Raw genomic sequence first — 20,652 nt, forward strand, 5'->3', positions numbered from 1 at the left:
GGAGGGGGGATAGAGATACTGGATAGGAGGATAGTTGGGAAAAGAAAGGGAGAGATGATGAACCCTGGGTTGGTGGGGAAGGAGGGAGAGATGCTGGATGAAAGGGTAGTTAAGAAAAGGTGGATCTGTGGATGGAGACGAAAAAAAAGAAAGATGCCAGACCTCCGGAGGAGGGAAGGGAAACGGAAGGAGAGGACAGAAATGGCAGATGGATGGTTAGAATGGAGAAAGAAGAAGACCCTGGCAAGCAAGTTATCAGAAGACAACCAGAGCCTGGGACAAACAAGATTTGAATAATGACCAGACAACAAAAGGTAGAAAAACTAATTTTATTTTCCATTTTGTAATTACAATATTTCAGATTTGAAACGTGTATCGTGCCAGAGCTGGTTTTAGACCGCAAACGTGAGCTAGGATTTAACAGAGAGGAAAAGTCTTTTTTGTTTGTTTATTTTGTTTACACCACAGCGCCAGTGTGGTTAGGAGAAGGCAAAGGGGGTGAAGAGGCTATAAAATAAACCCGTCAGGATGTTTGAAAAAAACACCCAATTGGGCAGGAAAATCGAATCAAAAAACCAATTCAGTAGGCTGAATCGAATCAAAATTTTTTTTCCTGAATCGGGCAGCACTAATACATACTGAGATTTTTTATGACAAAGGCCACTGACCATTTTAGTAGCCTTCCTCTGAACCAACTCCACCTGTTTATAATCTTTTTTTTGAAGTGCATTCTCTAGAATTGTGCACAATATTCTACATGATGTCTCACCAAAGTCTTATACAAAGGCATCACCGCCTCCTTTTTTTTCAGGCTATTCCTCGCACTATGCACCCCAAGCATCCTTCTAGCTTTCGCCATTGGCTTTTCTACTTGTTTGGCCATTTTAATATGATCACATACAATCACACCCAAGTCTCCTTCCTCTATGGCTGGTATAACTGTACCTAAATGCTAGGTGTGCCACTGTAGAAATAGGATACTAGGCTAGATGGACCATTGGTCTGACCCAGTATGGCTATTCTTATGAACTGATATGGTTATATAGGAGTATGTAGTATTTCAGACACACCAGATTGGAAGGAATCATCAAAGGCCTGTATTTTCAGAAACTCATGAGCCTACCATATAGACTCAAATATAAACAGAGATTTGGGGGCCCAAAAAATGGCCCAAAAATGGGGGTCTCAGTTTATATTTGGGTCAGCGCCTGCTCCCCCTCCTGAATCTTTTGTGGGCCTCTGCAGAACCTGCCATGAGCCCTGGTGGTCCAGCAGGGATCCCTCCCGCCTCCTGTCCCAGCCAATTCTAAGGATTTTTACCTCCATCCCATCTCCCCCGCGTACCTTTAGTATCCCAGGTGGTCCAGCACACACAGAGCCGCTAGCAGATAGCGGCTAGGCACAGGCAGGAGCGACCTTGCTACTCTTTGGGGATTTACCAGGTACTAGTGACCTGGATTGGCCACCGTGAAGATGGGCTATTCTTATGTTCTGCCGTGAACTTGTGGCAGCGAATCAGCTAGCAGTGCTGCACAGGCAGGAGTGAAGGAAGGTTGCTCCTGCAGTGACTCACCAGGGATACTAAAAATAAGTGGGGGAGGCAGTGTCTAGTCTTGATTACTCCAAGATCTAAATGTAAAAAAACAGTCCGGTAAAGGCTGATCATTGTTCCAGTGTAAACAGACAAGATATCAGGCACCAGTTTTCATTTACTCACTTTATCAGGGTGGCCAGCACTACAAAGACACTGGGGTTTGATAGCTTGTTGTTATCCAACTTCAGGATTTCCAAAGATGGAAACTTCCTGTAAATTAAACGCATTTATGAAAAAGACAATTTCTACAATGCATAAACCTCCCACTGAAGGATGGTTCCCAGTGTTTCCACCATTGCCAGGACTGACCCGATGGATACTCTGATTCAGCTTTCCTCTGCAGATGTCATCATGAATCATAATTTAAAAGCATGCCTACTATAGGGAGCAGGATGCCTCTAAGCAAGCAACTCAAAAGGAGTTGGGGGTTGCCCCCATCAGGAGCACCAGAGGGAATTATAGGGTGTAAGGAAGTGTGTAATCCCTAGGAAAAATGTTTACACCACCTGTTTCAGGTTCACATTCTTTGCTAGCAATAAGAAGGCTGAGCAGAAATCTATACAGTAGAACCTTGGTTTACGAGCATAATTCGTTCCAGAAGCATGCTCGTAAATCAAGTTATTCGTATATCAAAGCGAGTTTCCCCATAGGAATGAATGGAAACTCACTTTGATCATTCTACCTCCTCCTCCCCCCCCCCCCGAGGCTACCAGCGCTGCTCCATCACCCCCTCTCTCCCGCTCTAACCGGCCTCGCATCCCCCCCCCCCCCGCGCATGCTCAAGGCCTTCTGGCTCTCGTTCTCTCCGAGATCTCGTTCTCTGCGCAGATGCTCAAGGCCCAGCCCAGGCAAGAGGCGGGAGATTTCTTTCAGTCGCACAGTCGCACATGATGGTAGATAAAGGCCAAATGGCCCATCTAGTCTGCCCATCCACAGTAACCATTATCTCTTTCTCTCTCTGAGAGATCCCACGTGCCTATCCCAGGCCCTCTTGAATTTAGACACAGTCTCCTTTTCCACCACCTCTTCCGGGAGACTGTTCCACGCATCTATCACCCTTTCTGTAAAAAAGTATTTCCTTTGATTACTCTGGAGCCTATCACCTCTTAACTTCATCCTATGCCCTCTCATTCCAGAGTTTCCTTTCAAATGAAAGAGACTCAACTCATGCGCATTCACACCAAATAGGTATTTAAATGTCTCTATCATATCTCCCCCCTCTCCCGCCTTTCTTCCAAAGTATACAGATTGAGATCTTTAAGACTGTGTCCCTATACGCCTCATGTTGAAGACCACACACCATTATAGTAGCCTTCCTCTGGACTGACTCCATCCTTTGCATTTCTTAGCATTAAATTATAGCTGCCAAATTTCAGACCATTCTTCAACCTTCCTTCATGTCATTTACACCATCTGGGGTGTCTACTTTTGCAGATTTTGGTATCATCTGCAAAGAAGCCCTTCAGCAATATCGCTTATAAAAATGTTAAAAAGAACAGGCCCAAGAATAGAACCTTAAGGCACACCACTGGTAACATCCCTTTTTCTCAGAGCAATCTCCATTGACCACTACCCTCTGCCATCTTCCACTTAACCAGTTCCTGACCCAGCCTATCATTGTGGGACCCATCCTAAGGGCACTCAGTTTATTTATTAGACGTCTGTGTGGAACACTGTCAAAGGCTTTGCTAAAATCTAAATACACCACATCTAGCGCACATCTTCTATCCAATTCTCTGGTCACCCAGTCAAAGAAATTGATCAGATTTATCTGACAAGACCTACTTCTAGTGAATCCATGTTGCCTCTGGTCCTGTAATCCACCAGATTACAGAAACTTCACCATTCTCTGTTTTAAAAGCGTTTCCATTCATTTGCTTACCACAGAAGTCACACTTACTGGCCTGTAATTTGCTACTTCTTCCTTACTTCCACTTTTGTGTAGAGCAGTGGTCTCAAACTCATGGCCCGGTGGCCACATGTGTTTCTTCAGGTACTATTTTGAGGCCCTTGGTATGTTTATCATAATCACAAAAGTAAAATAAAACAGTTTCTTGATCATGTGTCTTTAGCTATAAATTACTATACTGTATTATTATTAAAACTTAGCCAAAAGGAAAGATTTATAAATTATAATGGGTTTTACCTCATGCAAAATTTTCATTTCTTTAATAAGACATTAACTATTTTTTTCTGAGGCCTCCAAGTACCTACAAATCCAAAATGTGGCCCTGCAAAGGCTTTGAGTTTGAAACCACCTGTGTAAAGGGACCACATCCGCCCTTCTCCAGTCCTCCGGTAACACTCCCAACTCTAGAGAAGCATTCAAAAGGTCAGTCAGTGGAGCCACCAGAACTTCCCTAAGTTCCTTCAGCACCCTTGGATGTACACCATCTGGCCCCCATCACTTTATCTACCTTTAATTTAGCTAGCTCCTCATGAACACAACCCTGTGAAAATCAATTAGGGTCTCCTACTCAACCATCCCTATTCGCATTTGTCTTCTGTGGTCACACTCCCGGATCTTCAGCCGTAAACACAGAACAGAAATATTTGTTAAGCAATTCATCCTTTTCTTTATCAGCTTACATATTCCTCCCCTTCACTTTTGAGTCTCACAATGCCACTTTTGTACTTCTTCCTATCATGGATATATCTAAAAAATGTTTTGTCTCCCCATTTTACTGTGTCAGCTATTTTTTCTTCCATTTGTATTTTTGCTTTCCTGACTTCTCGACCAGCCTCTCTTAACTTTTCCAGATATGTTTGCCTGTCTTCCTCTTTCTGTGATCTTTTGTAGTTTATGAAAGCTAACCTCTTATTCCTTACCTTCTTAACTACTACTTTTGAGAACCAAAGCAGCCTTCTATTCCTCTTACTTTTACTTACTTGCCTCACAAAAAGATGTCACCCTTATAGTAACTCCTTTCAGTTTTTCCCACTGCATTTCTATTCCTTCCATGCATTCCCATCCAGACAATTCCTTGACATAAACCCCCATCTGAACAAAGTTAGTTTTTTTAAAAATCTAGAGCCTTTACTTTTGAATGAACTGGATGCCAGATGATCACCCACTGTAACATCAGAAACACTTTCCCCATTTGTAAGCATTAAGTCCAGTATGACCCCCATCCCATGTGGTTTCCATTACCTACTGCTGGAACAGTTCTTCTTATAGAGAATCCAGGATCTCCCTAATTCTAGAATACCCTGCAATAGGGATACCCCCGAATCAACATCCGGCATGTTAAAACCACCTATTAGTAAAACTTCCCCTTTTAAAAATATATTCTGAATGTCTACTATTAAATTTCTGTCCACTTCTTCCATCTGTGATGGAGGCCTGCATATCACACCAGTGTAAATATATTTACCATTCCCTCTTTCTAAATTGATCCACAGTGCCTCTTCCTTGCCCTGCAGATCCTGCAATGGTGTGGTTTTAATATGATCTTTAACATAACGCTACTCCCCCTCCTTTCCTTCCTACCCTGTCTTTCCTGAACAGATTATAGGCCAGTATAACTACGTCCCAGTCATGGTTTCCATGATCGCCACTATATCCAACTCCTCTTCTTCCATCACTGCTTCTAGATCCAGAATTCTGTTTTCCTTACTTTGAGCATTAGTATACAGTGCATTGCTTTCCAGACATTGTCCCCTTTTCCCATTTCCAGGAGCCAATGAAAATTTCTCTGTCTAACCATTGACCTCTAGGAGCTATTCATTTATTTTATTTAAGTAGTTTTCCATCCCATTGTCCCCCAAGAGCTTAGACAAGTTCCTGCTGAACTAGAACGTACGCAGGTAAAGCTAGACTCGGTTAGAGCACTGGTCTTTGACCCAAGGGCTGCCGCGCGAGTGGACTGTTGGGCACGATGGACCATTGGTCTGATCCAACAGTGGCAATTCTTATGTTCTTATGTTAGAATGGGTTACAGGTGAAACATACATAATTTAAGTACAAGTTTACGATAGAAGTTTTTATTCTAACTTGACACATACCAGGTGTCTAATATTAATATATATAATATACAGTTTACCTTAAGTGACACATACTGATTCTGGTACCAATATGCATTTCTTTGTAGTCTATTGGTCAAGGGCAGGGGGTTAGGTTAAGAGGTATGTTTTTATTGCTTTTCTAAAGTTGAGGAGTCCTTCATGGGATCTGATCTTTTGGGGCAATCGATTCCAGTGGCTTGGTATGAAGTGGATGTAGGACCATCATTCTTGCGGGAAGCGGTGCGGGACCAGGTAGGCAACCTGGTGCACCGCTATGCCGCGAGAGAACGGGAGGCAGCCGCGTCAGCCGGCAGTTCTGAGAGGAAGCGGCGGGAACCAGGCAGCAGCCAGCCTTGCCGCGAACAGAAGTTAAAAAAAAAGGTTCGCACAGGGGGCAGCAGGGAGGAGGAAGAGGGCCAGGGCCTGCCTGCCGCCTGCTAGCCAGCTGAGGGTGCCGCTTCCAGCGAGGGAGGGCGGCCGCACTAAAAATAGGTAACCGGGGGGGGGGGGCAGTTTGGGTATTCGCTCCATAAGACGCACCCTAATTTTCACCCACTTTTGGGGGGGATAAGTGCGTCTAATGGAGCAAAAAATACAGTAAATTTTTTGTGGCATCTCTTAACAAAACTCCCTCTGAATCCTCCATTAGTACAAATTCAACTACATATACAATTCATTCTACGATTAAAATATTAGGAGTTGTTTTAGATCAGCATTTCACTCTGAAGACTCAGATAAATGCAGTAGGACGCAAAAGTTATTTCACTTTATGGAGGTTTAGAACAATTAAATCTTATTTTGAGTTTGCTGCTTTTCAACTATTAGGACAATCACTATTACTGAGTATTCTCAATTACTGCAACATTGGCTACCTGACAATCACTAAGAAAGAATTAGGGAGACTGATACTAATACAGAACACAGCGGACACGCTGATCTACGGCCTGAAGAAATACAACCATGTCACATTTTATTACTGTGAATTGCATTGGCTTTCTATGGAATCCCAGGGTGCTGTTTAAGCTGGGTTATTTTTGCTGTAAAGTACTGTATGGATCAGCTCCTTCTTATTTGGTGAATAGATTCTCTTTAGCTTCATATAAACACAGTAGAAAAACTCTCCCTTGTTAAACTTTCTTTCAGTCCAAGGCTGTAGAAGTAAAAAAATGTCTTGATCCTACACTAGCGTACCAAGCAGCCTCTCATGATAAAGAATTCTGAGTGTTATTGCTCACAGCCCATTCTTATAAACATTTTAGAATACAGCTGAAGACCTACTTTTTTTCCAAATATCTGATTAATTAACTCATTTTGTACTATGCTATTGTTAATAGTCTTTTGTAAACCATGTTGAACTTGTGGTTACGCGGTCAACAAGCACAATGTAATGTAAAATGTAATGGTTACTCTGCAAACTGAATAACTTACGATTCTGAGAAAGCCATTTCAGGTGGAAGAGAGGCAAGTCCATTTCCTGTGAGGTAAAGGATTCGGAGTCGAGGCAGAACACTTAATGACAGAAAATCTTCTGAAGTCAGAAAATTGTATGAAATGTCCAAAAACTAGATTCAGAAAGAAGAACTTCATGTAGAATACCATTAATTAGAAATAACAGCCATCACAACTGGCACTAATTACTCTCTCTAGATTGCTTTTCAATATCAGAATTAAGACTGATTTAGGCAAGATATGCAAGTTGATTAATATGTAGATTTCTGATGCCATTTATTGATTTTAGATAAGACTGTACCGTTTTCTTTTCTTTTTTTTTATTATGTATGTTAAATTGGAATCCACCTAGAAATATTTTGATAGAGCGGAATATAAATAAATAAATAGTTGCAAAAATGAGATCAAAAAGGAAAAAGTGGTTTTTGGCTCAGTCTTCCGGAGACAGCAGGATTGATCAGGTACTGACAAGAACAGCTCTCCCAGAGCCAGAACTAGTGTCAATTCTGACCACGCGTAGCCCTTCGTGTGTGCGGCAGTCTCTTCAGCACCTCCGTTTGGGGCCCTTTTATTAAGATGCATTAGGCAGTAACACACCTAATGCAGCTTGAAATGGCATACAGTAGGACTGCCAAATGTGCACATGTTTCACAGTTTTTTAAAGGGGGAGTGAGAATGGGCAAATCAGTTAGCACAGCTACATTAATGAAAACTAACTGGTTAGCACAGGAATAGCTACAAAATGGGTGATGGTATTTTTTAATTGATTGTGCAGCATAAACACAAAAAAATAAAAAGGCCATTTTTACAGCTGTGGTATGCAGGAAAAACCTGTGCAAGGGCATGCTAAGGTCACTTTTTACCACAGCTTAATAAAAGGACCCCTTAGTGCCATAGCTTGAAGAGATGGGAAGGACTGTGTTCCTGAGAAATCTTGCTGTCAACACAGGATTTATGCTTCAAACTTTAAAAGTTATGCTCGTAAATTAGCCTCTTTGAAAGTTTGCTATGGCTGAGTGCATACATTGGTACTCAAAATTTCACTATGCAGTCAATATTCAGCCATAGGCAGCGAGTGCTTTTGCTCACTCCTGGATATTCAAAGCCTGGACCTGGGCGGGCTCTGGCCTTGAATATCTGCTTACTTTTAAGCATAGCTGATATTCGGCACCATGTTTATATGGTAAACCTGACCGCTTAAGGACTGAATATCAGCCAAGTACAGACTCTGCCCCCAGAATGCCTCCACCAGAGCCAGCTTTGAGTTCAGCGCTAACTGTGAAATTCAGCGGTACCTAGCCAGTTAAATTCCGCTGAATATCAGTGGCTAGCTCTGACCATGTGATTTAACTGGTCAGCAATATCGGGCCTTAAACTCTTAAATTTAGGAGCATAAAAAGTGGGTGGTCACAAGGGTGGATTTAAGGCAGAGAAAAAAAAGGTGCTTGGCACTGATATTCAGCATTAGGCTCATATAGCTATGCAAACAAATGTCAAGCTTAAACTTGTAAGCATAACTTTTAAGCTCCTAAATTAAGTTGAATTTTCAGCTGAAATGTTTGGCTAAAAATAGGCACAAAATTTAGGAGGTTAACTTAGGAGGGACTAGAGAATGACATGGAGACAAATTTTACCCCATCCCTGCGGGAACTCATTTTCTTGTCCTGTCCCATTTCTGCAAGCTCCGTTCTCATCTCTGCACAAGCCTCAGACACTTTCAAATCCTAAGTAGCAACATTCTAGAGCTGAGATTGTGATGTCATAATGCCTCATTCCACCAATGCCTGAGCTCCATTCTCTTCTGTACAAGCCTCAAACACTTTCAAATCATAAGTGTTCAAGGCTTGTGCGGTTAAGGCAGAGTTTACAGGAATGGAGCAAGGGACAGTGACAAAACTCACGGGGACAAAACGGAGAAATTGAGTTTCTGCGGGGAAGGGGACAAAATTGTCCCCGTGTCATTCTCTATCCAGAGTTACAAGGGGCTGCAGTGGGAATCAAACTCACAACCTCAGGGTGCTGAGGCAGCTACTCTAACCAGTAGGCCATTCCTCCGCTCCCTGAATATGAGCTTGGGTTGCACTCGCTACAATCTGAGCCCTGGTTCTCAAACTCTTTGAAGCTTTCTGCTTTCCCCTTTCCTATTGTTTTTTCCCTTATTCGTTTTCTTTACTATTTTTAACTTGTATTTATTTTCCTATTCCTTTCCTTTTGTATCATATGTTTTGTCTCATCCGTCATATTTAAATAGTACATTTCCCTTTGATTATTATAATACGATATTTTAACATTTTGTACATTGCTTAGAATTTTGAATAAGCAATTACCGTATTTTCACGCATATAACGCGCACCCGTGTAAAACGCGCACACGGGTATAGCGCGCGGGGAACACAAATTTATGTTTAAAAAATTTAATATAGCGCGCACACGCGTATACCGCGCATGCTAAAACCTCCTCCCGCTTACTCCGAACCGGCATCCTCCCCCCCCCCGCTCGCTTACCCGCGTTTTACAACTTTTTTTTTTCAATCCGATCCGGCATCCCCCCTGCGAACCGGCATCCTCCCCCCTCGCTCGCGTCACCCCCCCTCCCCCGCGATCCTACATCCCCCCAGCACCAAACATCTCTTACCCGATTGGGCACCGGCACCAGCACCAATGCACAGGACGTGCCAGTGCCCGAAGATCCTCCCTCGTTGGTTTGGGCTGGGCTGGGCTGGGCTGGGCTGGGCGGTGCGATGCAGGAGAGATAATCCTTCTTCCTGCGCCGGGCTGAACTAGGCTTTGAGCATTTGCGCATGCTCAAAGCCTTCTGGTCTCGCTCTCTCCGAGATCGAGAATCTCGGAGAGAGCGAGACCAGAAGGCTTTGAGCATGCGCAAATGCTCAAAGCCTAGTCCAGCCCGGCGCAGGAAGAAGGATTATCTCTCCTGCATCGCACCGCCCAGCCCAGCCCAAACCAACGAGGGAGGATCTTCAGGCACTGGCACGTCCTGTGCATTGGTGCTGGTGCCGGTGCCCAATTGGGTAAGAGATGTTTGGTGCTGGGGGGATGTAGGATCGCGGGGGGGGGAGGATGCCGGTTCGCAGGGGGGATGCCGATCGGATTGGAAAAAAAAAGTTGTAAAACGCGCTCACGCGTATAACGCGCAAGGTTATGCACGGTTTGTAAAATCGTGTATAACGCGCGCGTTATATGCGTGAAAATACGGTAATCAAATACATAAGAAACTTGGAAACTTAGTTCTAGATCTTCAAAAATATTCTCTTATGAAGTCTGGTGCCTGGCTTTCTGCTGTAAGATTTTTCTTAAGACTTTTCTCTCTTTTCTTTTTTAATATATCTTTATTCATTTTTAAAACTTACAATAAGTGTCTCAGCAAATAAAAACATTTTAATACAACACTTAATATTCTGCAATAATCCCTTTTAAAAAGTTTATCACCCTCCCTTCCATATCAAAAATATAACATACATATATCATATAATAAAATATTCCTTACAATTATAAAAAGACCAAACCCTCTCCCCCCACCCCCAATCTTGGACATGTACTACTCATTACAATAATTTGTTAAAGGCTCCCAAACATCCTGAAATTTTCTTAAATACCCCTGCTGTGGAGCTATTACCTTTTCCATTTTATATATATGACATAAAGAATTCCACCAGAAATTGTAGTTCAGTCTATTCCAATTTTTCCAATTACTTGTGATTTGCTTTACCCCTGTCATAATATGTAAAAGCTTATTATTTTTTGAAGATATTTGGCTCTTAGCCCTCATTGGCATACCATATAATACAGTATCATATGATAACGCCACCGGGTTTTCTAATAAACAATTTATTTGACCCCATATTGATTTCCAAAAAGCCAAAATAAATGGACAATAGAATAATAAATGATCTAGAGTCCCTGCTTCGAGATGACAATGCCAACATCTATTAGACTTTTCTCTCTTTTTATTGAACTGCGATAAGTTCAAGTTTCAAGTTTATTCAGTTTTTGATGAATCGCCTATTATAAATTCTAGGCGATGTACATGATACAATTTTAATATAAGAAACTTACAAAATAGTTCAAAAATACAGGATATAAACGATACATACATGACTTAAGGAAAAGGGGGAAAAGTTACAATAATAGGGAGTTGTTAAAATAAAGGAAAGAGGGGGCGTGGCTTGGACGCGGATGATGACGGTCGGGTGAAGGAGAAGCTCCGTATAAACAAGCATATTTAACAGAAATTACTACAAAATAAATAATTTCCTACAAACTTGAGAGAGAGAACTTAAAATCTAACTCATTAACTGAGACGTAGAAACGTTTTAAATATAAAAAAGTGGAAGTAAAAGTCCCGTTTTTATATCTGAGAAGAAAGATGTAAAAGGCTGGAGATTAACGGAACTTGAAAACTGCCGGTGAGCTATTTAAAGATAAAATCTTCCTCTTTAACTAATATGTAGGATAGCTGCTTCCTGACATACTATAGAGATTGGCTGTTTTATCTGCCAGAGATAAAGCGAAGTATCCTGCGAAAACCTACTTAGCAACGGTTTTTTTTTATTTCCTCAGCAGGCAGCTTTGAACAGGAGCCTTGCTGCCAATTTTACGAGGAAAACGGCGGTTGAAATAATATAATATAAATATAATATAGATACTGATCTCCACGGTTGAAATTGAAAGAAACCTATGATATAGGAGATTGTCGGTTTTTTTTTTTCAGCGCTTGGGCAGAATAAAGGTTTAACGGTTTTTTTACCTTAAGAAATGAGAGGTGCAGAAAACTGAAAAATATATACATCAGTAAAAAAAAGAAAATATACTGAATGAAATAGTGCTCTCCTCAATAGAAGCTGCGATTGGGCTTATAAGAGGAGAAAAAAAAAAGAAATACTTGAAGAAAAGTAACATCGAGATAATTAAGAAACGCTGAAAACTGAAAATTTACATCAAAAATACTAAAAATATACTGGATGGAATATTGTTCTCCTTGATAAGAGCTGCGATTGGGCTAATAAAAGGAGAGAAAAAAAAAATACTGATTTTTAGCGCTGAAGAAAAGTATCAACAAAAAATGAATAATGGATTTATTAAAATAAATCTGTAAAAAGATTGAACAGCTATATCTAAAAATCTAAGGAAAGAAAGACTGCTAATTTGAATATTAATGCCTTCATAGAGGCTGAGATAAGGCTTGAAGGTAAAGAACAAAGAGAAGGACTACCAAAAATTTTTGTATTCACAGCAATAGAACTTGAGTCAAATAACTCACAGTTGCTCTAAGAATATTATAAAAATTTTTTAAATCTGATCTAAAAATAAGATTGGGACAAAAAAATTTTTTGATATAGCAAATAGTAAAAACATAAATTGAAGATTCAAAAGAAAAGAGATAAGAGACAAAATATTGAAACTGATACAAAGAGACAGTGAAGAAAAGCAAAGATAAAGAGAAGAGAAAAATAACAGAAGATGACATCTAAAAAACAAAACAAATGTGATTCAGAAGCAAGTGGTTCAGGTATTGGTAGCAGCAATAAAAGATCAAAACCAGAGCCAAATAACACACCCTCAAAAGTTCCATTGCCATCAGATGAAAGCCCTGACGTCATGGAAGAATTGAGACAAATTAAAGAAATAGTATTAGACAGCAATAAAAAACTAAAAAAAGCAATTGAAGATGCCGCACTTCTCACCAAAAGAGTGGATATAGTTGAAGATAAAATAAATGACCTAGAAAACAATACAGAACAACTGAATACAGACATGAGAAAATCTAAAATAATATGGAAAGAAGTTGAAGAAATTAAAAGAGACTTGGAAGATAGCCGAAATAGAGAAAGAAGAAATAATTTAAGGATCATCGGGATTCCAGAAGGGGTAGAAAAAAATGACCCTATAACATTCCTGGAACAATTTCTACCTAAAATACTACCTTTAAAATTCAAAACTCCATTAGAAATAGAAAGAGCACACAGAATTCCAACACAGAATAAAAATCTTCAATCAAGACCAAGAACATTAATATTTAAACTTTTGAGACACCAACAAGCAGTAGAAATCTGCCAACTTGCAAAAGAAAATAAAAACCTCAAATGTCAGGATGCAAGAATCCACATTGTCCCTGACTTTGCAAAAGAAACTGCATCACGAAGAAAACAATTCCTAGACATGAGACCCCAACTACGAGCTCTAGGGGCAAGATTCGGCCTTCTTTATCCAGCAGTAATGAAAATCACCATAGCCAACAAAACTCAAAACTTTTCAGATCCTACAAAACTTCAAGATTTCCTCGATCAACATGAACAGCCAATGACATCTTAAACAAGAACTTATTATCGAATGCTATATATGTATTAATATTTAAATTTATATTTAATTTAATAAAACATAGAGATTTAATATGAAACACAAATATAGAGTTCGATATAAAGGCGGAACTTTCAACTTTAATTGAAAAAAATTAGAAGAACATATAATTATAATTTAAAATGAAAAAATATTCTAAACGGACTGGGGAAATATATACTAATCCTTTATGAATGTCTTTAAACATATACCTAAGCCTTAAAAATATAAGACATAATATTTCAATTATAATTAATTATCACTTTGAACTTATATCTGATTGAACTTGAGATTGGCATTGATGTCATATGCAATAATTCCTTAAAAAATAAAGAAATAAAATAAAATAAAAATAATTCATACATAATATTTAAAATAAGAAAACAATTTTTAATATCATTTAAACTTAAAATAGAATAAAATTAAAACATCTATAAAAGGGAAAATATAATAAATAAATAAAAATGGTAGTAAATATAGTTATACATTGAAATAGCTTGTAGGAGTTATATACACCTAACCTCAATATACGTATCCAAGTGGTCATATTAAAATGGGAAGGGAGGGGAGGGAAGGGAGGGAAGGGAAAATGGGGAAACAATAGAAAATGGAGTAAAGAAAAAAAAAAAGAGTTATTCTAAAAAATATTTTAAATATTGGGGAAAAAAAAAAAATTTTAAGAAAACAATTCATATAATTTTAAAGAAAATATATCAAAAATACATAAATGGATCTTAAAATAATATCCTTAAACGTTAATGGTCTAAATCATATGATAAAAAAGAAAAAAGCACTATTATTTTTAAAAAGGCAAGAGGCGGATATATGCTTTATACAAGAGACCCACCTCTCAAATATTGAATCTAGTAAACTACAAGGAGGATGGGTCAAACATTGTTTTTTCTCACCAGCTACAAAGAAAAAAGCAGGTGTTGCTATTCTAGTAAATAAAAAATGTAATGCTACATTCAAATTAAAGGCAACAGACATTAATGGAAGATGGATAATTGTGGAAATGAATATGGGAAATACTACCATGACGCTGATTAATATATACGCCCCTAATTCGAACCAAAATGAATTTTTCAAAACTCTTCAACAATTGATCTTACCACTGGCTACTTCAAATCTAATAGTAGCGGGGGATTTCAATGCTGTTATGGATCCTATATTGGATAAAAACCCAAGTAGATATATAAAATCAATGGGCCTAGATAATTTAATACAAACTTGTGATTTAATAGATATTTGGCGTATACTTCATTTTAATGGACGGGAATTTTCATTTTGTTCTCATGTTCACAATTCTTTTTCAAGAATAGATTATATTTTTATATCAAAACATCTAGCACATCAAGTAACAAAAGCTGCCATTGATCCAATAATTTTATCTGATCATGGTGGGGTATGGATTGAAATTAAAAACACAGATCATAATACAAATAGACCAATATGGAAGTTTGATAATACATTGCTTGCTGATCCAAAATTCTGTGAAAACTTTCAAATAAAAATGAAAGAATTTTTTCAAATAAATGATAAAGATGAGATTTCTAGAGAAATATTATGGGATGCATTTAAAGCATCAATAAGAGGACAAATTATTTCATATTCGGCTTATCTTAATAAACAAAATAAAAAACAATATATTAACTTAGAAAAAGAAATAAAAAATTTAGAATTAAAACTTATAGAAAAATGGAATTATTCCACACAACAAGAACTATTAAAACTTAAAGGTAAATACAATGAAATATCATCAAAAATGATAAGAAAAGATTTGTTTTCTCAGCAGGCACTGTATTATGGGAACTCAAATAAGTCGGGAAGAATACTAGCAAATTACCTAAAAGCGAAAAAAAAGAAAACAAAAATAATTGCTATAAAAGATGAAAAAGGTGATACATTAACAAAAATTGAACCAATCTTAAAACAATTCCTAAAATTTTATAAATCTCTTTATTCTTCCGAGACTTATTTAAATAAAGAAAAAGAAGGTTTAGAATTCTTGAAATTATTAAAGGGTCCAAAGGTTCCTGAACATATAAAACGAAGTTTAGAAGAACAAATATCACTAAAAGAATTAGGAACAGCTTTGAAATCCCTTAGAGTTGGATCCGCTCCAGGTGGTGATGGTTATACAGTGGAATTTTATAAACATTTTCAAAATTTTTTATTACCCTATTTACTAAATCTTTTTCAATATCAACTAAATCAAGGTTGTACTAAAGGCACTATGGCAGAATCATTAACAATAGTTTTACCAAAGCCAAATAAAGATCCCACTTTGGTATCAGACTACAGACCAATTTCTTTAATAAATGTAGATGGAAAATTATTAGCAAAAATACTTGCATTAAGATTAGCTAAAGCTCTTCCCCATATTATAAGTATGTCTCAAACAGGATTTGTTGCTCAAAGACATTCATCTCATAATACTAGATTAGCTTTCCATATGTTATACTTAACAAAGAAAATGAACGAACCTACCTTTGCTATTTCTTTAGATGCAGAAAAGGCTTTTGATAGAATAGAATGGACATTTATGTATCAGACATTGAATTGGTTTGGAATAGGTCCTGGATTCACACAAATGATACAAACACTATATAACTCCCCTTCTGCTAGATTATACATCAATAATACGTTTTCAGAAAAATTTAATCTACAAAGAGGAGTTAGACAAGGATGTCCTTTATCTCCTTTGCTGTTTGATATTGTTTTAGAACCCTTAATATTAGCAATCCAACAAGCAAGGGAGATACAAGGTATACCTCATTCAGATAAAGAATATAAAATATCGGCTTATGCTGATGACTTATTATTATATTTGAGGAACCCAGAATCTACCATTCCACATTTACTTGAACTGATTGAAAAATTTGGTAAATTTTCAGGATATAAGATAAATTGGAACAAATCAGAAGTACTCCCATTAAATATACATTGCACAAAAGGTTTATTTAAATCATTCTCTTTTGTTTGGAAAGAAGATGCTATTAAATATCTAGGAATTTGGATTACAAAAAATTTAGATGACACAATGAAAATTAATGAAAAAAATTTATTACAAAAAGTAACAGAGATGTGTGAGCAATGGAACCCTTTACACTTATCTTGGTGGGGAAGAATACAAACTGTTAAAATGATGATATTACCTGTAGTCTGTTACCAAATGGGAATGATACCAGTTTTCTTCCAAAATTCTTTTTATAAAAAATTAAATAAAATATTGACAAAGTTTATTTGGCTTGGGAAAAATCCCAGAGTTGCTTTAGTGTCATTACAAAGACCAATTGCGGAGGGAGGGGTAAATTTTCCCAACTTCTATAGGTATCATCAAGCCTATATTTTACGTCAAGGTATGTATTGGATCCTCCCAGAGCCCACTGTAAATATCCCAGATTGGTTTTGGCTAGAATGGAGACTTATGTTTCCATTACGTCTTAGTCATGTAGTTAGTATCAAAATGCCAAGGCTATACAAAGAACATAAAATATTCATGGATACATGGAAAACTTTAAGATATATAAGTAATCTAACTCCTATTCCAATTAGTAAATCAACAACTCAAACAATTTGGTTAAACCCCAAGATCAAAATAGGCGGTTTCAAAATAATCTGGAAAAACTGGATGACAGCAGGTATTCGTATTCTAGACGACATAATAAAAAAGGGTAAAATGCTGGAGTTTTCACAATTGCAACATAAATTTGATCTTAATAAAACACAATATTTTAGATGGTTGCAATTGAAGCAATCCATTCAGGTAGGGTTCCCTGAATGGAAAAATCTTACTAATTATCACAGCTTGGAATTCTTGTGTTTCCAGATAAACTCAATAGGACATGAAGCCGCACAGTGGTATAAATTAATATCCGGATATATAAATAAAAAACCAAAAAATGGTCTTAGAGACATTTGGAGCATTGAGATAAAGCACCAAATTAGTGCATCTCAATGGCCACGACTTTGGTCTTGGAGGTTAAAATGTACAGTGTCAGCATCTATGAGACAAACTTGGTTTTTTCTTTTACATAGAGCTTTATGGACCCCTACACGTTTACATAGAATTGATAGCTCTAAATCTAATAGATGCTGGCACTGTCATGTTGAAATTGGGACATTAGACCACCTTTTATTCTTTTGTCCACTCATCTTAAAATTCTGGAAATCAATTTGGCCTCAAATTAATAGGATGTTAGAAAACCCAGTAGCCTTGACATATGATACTATATTATTTGGAACAACAATGAGAAAAAAAAGTCAAATATCATCAAATAATAACAAACTATTGTTTATTTTAACTGGAATAGCAATACAACAAATTACATTTAATTGGAAAAGACATGACAGATTAAATTACACTTTCTGGTGGAATTCTGTTTGTCATATATATAAAATGGAACTTACCATAGCAACACAAAAAGGATATATTAATAAATTTCAAAAGATATGGAGACCATTAACAGATTTTTGTAACGAATGACTAACTTTTCCCAAGATAAAAATTTGATTAGAAGGGAATGGGGTGGGATTTTATTTTTGGTTTTTACATACTATATCAATGTTGAATGAATTTACAATAAAGTTGTTTTTAAATATTATTGATTGAACGGGAGGGAGGGAAGGGGGATTAATACATTTAAAAGAAATGATAAAAATTTAGAATTACTGCATAATATTATAAATTTTGTATAAAATCAATTTTCTAAAAAATGTTAAACTTGATAATAATAAGTGTGTTTATCAAGTGTACATGTTTAAATTTCTAATAAGTATATTTGAAACACTTGTTGTAACAAAAGAAAATGAATAAAGATTATTAAATAAAAAAATAAAATAAAGGAAAGAACAATAGGGAAGGTATTATAAAAAACCAGAGCACAAGATAAAAAAAAAGAATTCTGAAATTGTGTTAAAAATCATAGGCGTCTTTAAATAAAAAAGTCTTTAAAAGAGATTTGAATTTAACAGAATCAGGTTCAGAACGGATATACTGTGGTAACATATTCCACCACTGAGGGCCAATAACTGTAAAAATGTCTAGTCTTCTGGTTCCAATAACCTTTAAAGACGGAACTGAAAGGAGACTCTGTTCTGATGATCTTAATGATCGTTTTGGTTTGTATGGAATTAATAACTTAGATATGAATTGCGGTTCGTTAAAAGCTAAAGTTTTAAAAATAAAACTTGCAGGGACGAGACAGGGAAATTGAGTTTCTGCAGGGACGGGGACAAATTTGTCCCTGTGTCATTCTCTAGGAGGGACATCCATTCCAGCTCTTCATTAAATCTACCTGGAAACACTGATTGTTCTTTATAATTAAAAATCTTGTCAAGAGCTGTAATGGATGTCCCTCGTTTAGGAAGAACAAGAGTTCCCTGTCTTTCAATTGGTTCTGGGGTTTTTTAACTTGACGTCAAGACACCGGTGTCATGTTTGATCATAGCAAGTGGCAGTTGGTGCAAGTATGGAGAAAAGGAAAAATTATGTTCTTACCTGTTAATTTTCTTTCCCTTAGACGCAGCAGATGAATCCAGAGACCAATGGGATAGCTCACATCTACCAGTAGGCGGAGATAGAGAAACTGATTAACAGGTGGTCCTATTGGCTGGCATTCCTCCTGTCTCATCAGTATAGCTCCTTGCCCAAGCACACGTAACCAGCAATAGGCATAGCATGTAAAAAACTTCTTTCCCATAACACATCTCAAAATGCAATAATACAGAAAACAACCTGCCATAATAACAAACTGCGAAAGTTGCAAAAGAAAAAATCGAGAGACAATATCCAGAAAGGGAGGGGCTCTGGATTCATCTGCTGCGTCTAAGGGAAAGAAAATTAACAGGTAAGAACATAATTTTTCCTTCCCTAGCAACAGCAGCAAATGAATCCAGAGACCAATGGGATGTAGCAAAGCAATCCTCAATCTGGGTGGGAAGCAAACGCCGCCTCTGCAACAACCGAAGCACAAAACGCCCCTACCGCATGCGCCCCCACATCCAAGCAGAAATGCGAAGAGAAAGCACTCTCGGAAGACCAATTAGCCGCGAGACAAATCTCCTCCAAGGAAAAAACCTCTGGGCCGAGCCCAAGAAGTAGCCATCGCACCAGCGGAATGGTCATGAAATTCTTTCACCAACCGCTTCCCTGCCAGCAAGCAAGCATAAAGAATGTCCTCCTGGACCCATTGAGCGATGGAGGCTTCGGACGCCGCCAAACGTTTGAGGCGTCCCTTGAAGAATACAAAAAGGAGATATAAACAATTAAAAGTCGTTAGAAACCGAGCTCACAGAGAACGCTACGTGCATATCAAAAAAATGCAGTGAATAAAAAGCACTGCCCCCAATTTCTCCTCCCAGGAAGAAGGAAGGAAAAGCGAGCATGACATAAAAAAAAGGATGACACCCCCCTAGAAAGAAATAATGGTACCATCCGAACTGATACCCCATATTTCGGAAATTAGAAATAGGAATCCCCGTTGAACAAGGCCTGCAACATAGAAAACTGAAGAGCTGAAGCCATGGCCACAAGAAACCCCATGTTCAACGGCACAGCCCTTTAGAGTCCCAAAAGACAAGGATGAAATGAAGCCTTCGGTATACTGAGAAGAAGTACGTGAAGATTGTACTCCAAACCGGGCTTTCTAAGAGGCGCATGAATATACCGCATTCTGTTTAGGACCTGAACTACATGAAGCTGAGAAGTAAGCGAAGAGCAATATACCTAGCCCTTGTAACAAGCCAAGAATGGCACTAGAAGCTGAAGGGAATTGAACGCTAAGCCCTCGGCAATACATCTGTGCCAAAAAGGAACTCTGGAGTGGTTCAAACGTTAAGAAGCACCCAAGAAAGGAAAAACCTCCAAAAGGAAGCAGAAGCCACAGGATAAGACATCCGTAGCACCTGGATAAGAGAAGAAACAACCTGCTTCGCATAACCCTTACACGTCAGCCAAGATTTTTCAAAAAAACTAGGTCGTAATACTAAAGTAATACAAATATCCATGTTGAACGGACCCTAGGCGAGCAAACCAGGAAACTTCTTAGTCCAGCTATCGAAAGACTCATCAAATCCACAAAATAAGGATGGCGCCGCCAATCCAGAGATTCTACAAATACTGTGCCCGGAAAGCGAGCTCGAGGTGGCAAATCCAAGCCATCATCAGCCAGCGGAAAACAATGAAAAAGAGAAGGCAGACGTGAGAAAGGAGCCATGCAGCTACCCCCTCTAACTCCCACTCCCTGG

General features: G+C 38.0%; 1 protein-coding gene across 6 annotated transcripts in view; it reads right to left on the bottom strand.

Annotated features, from left to right (window-relative positions):
- XRRA1 (X-ray radiation resistance associated 1) overlaps positions 1–20,652 on the bottom strand; it is a 147,039-nt gene that overhangs the window by 87,199 nt on the left and 39,188 nt on the right. For all 6 annotated transcript variants that reach the window (XM_033948378.1, XM_033948375.1, XM_033948377.1 and 3 more), the window contains 2 exons: positions 7,028–7,161; positions 1,718–1,804 (listed from right to left, as the gene is read on the bottom strand). In XM_033948378.1, coding sequence (XP_033804269.1) covers positions 1,718–1,804; positions 7,028–7,161 — 221 coding nt within the window. The remainder of the gene's footprint in view (positions 1–1,717; positions 1,805–7,027; positions 7,162–20,652) is intronic.

The sequence above is a fragment of the Geotrypetes seraphini genome, chromosome 6 (genome assembly GCF_902459505.1).
Source record: "Geotrypetes seraphini chromosome 6, aGeoSer1.1, whole genome shotgun sequence".
NCBI classification, from domain to species: Eukaryota; Metazoa; Chordata; class Amphibia; order Gymnophiona; family Dermophiidae; genus Geotrypetes; species Geotrypetes seraphini.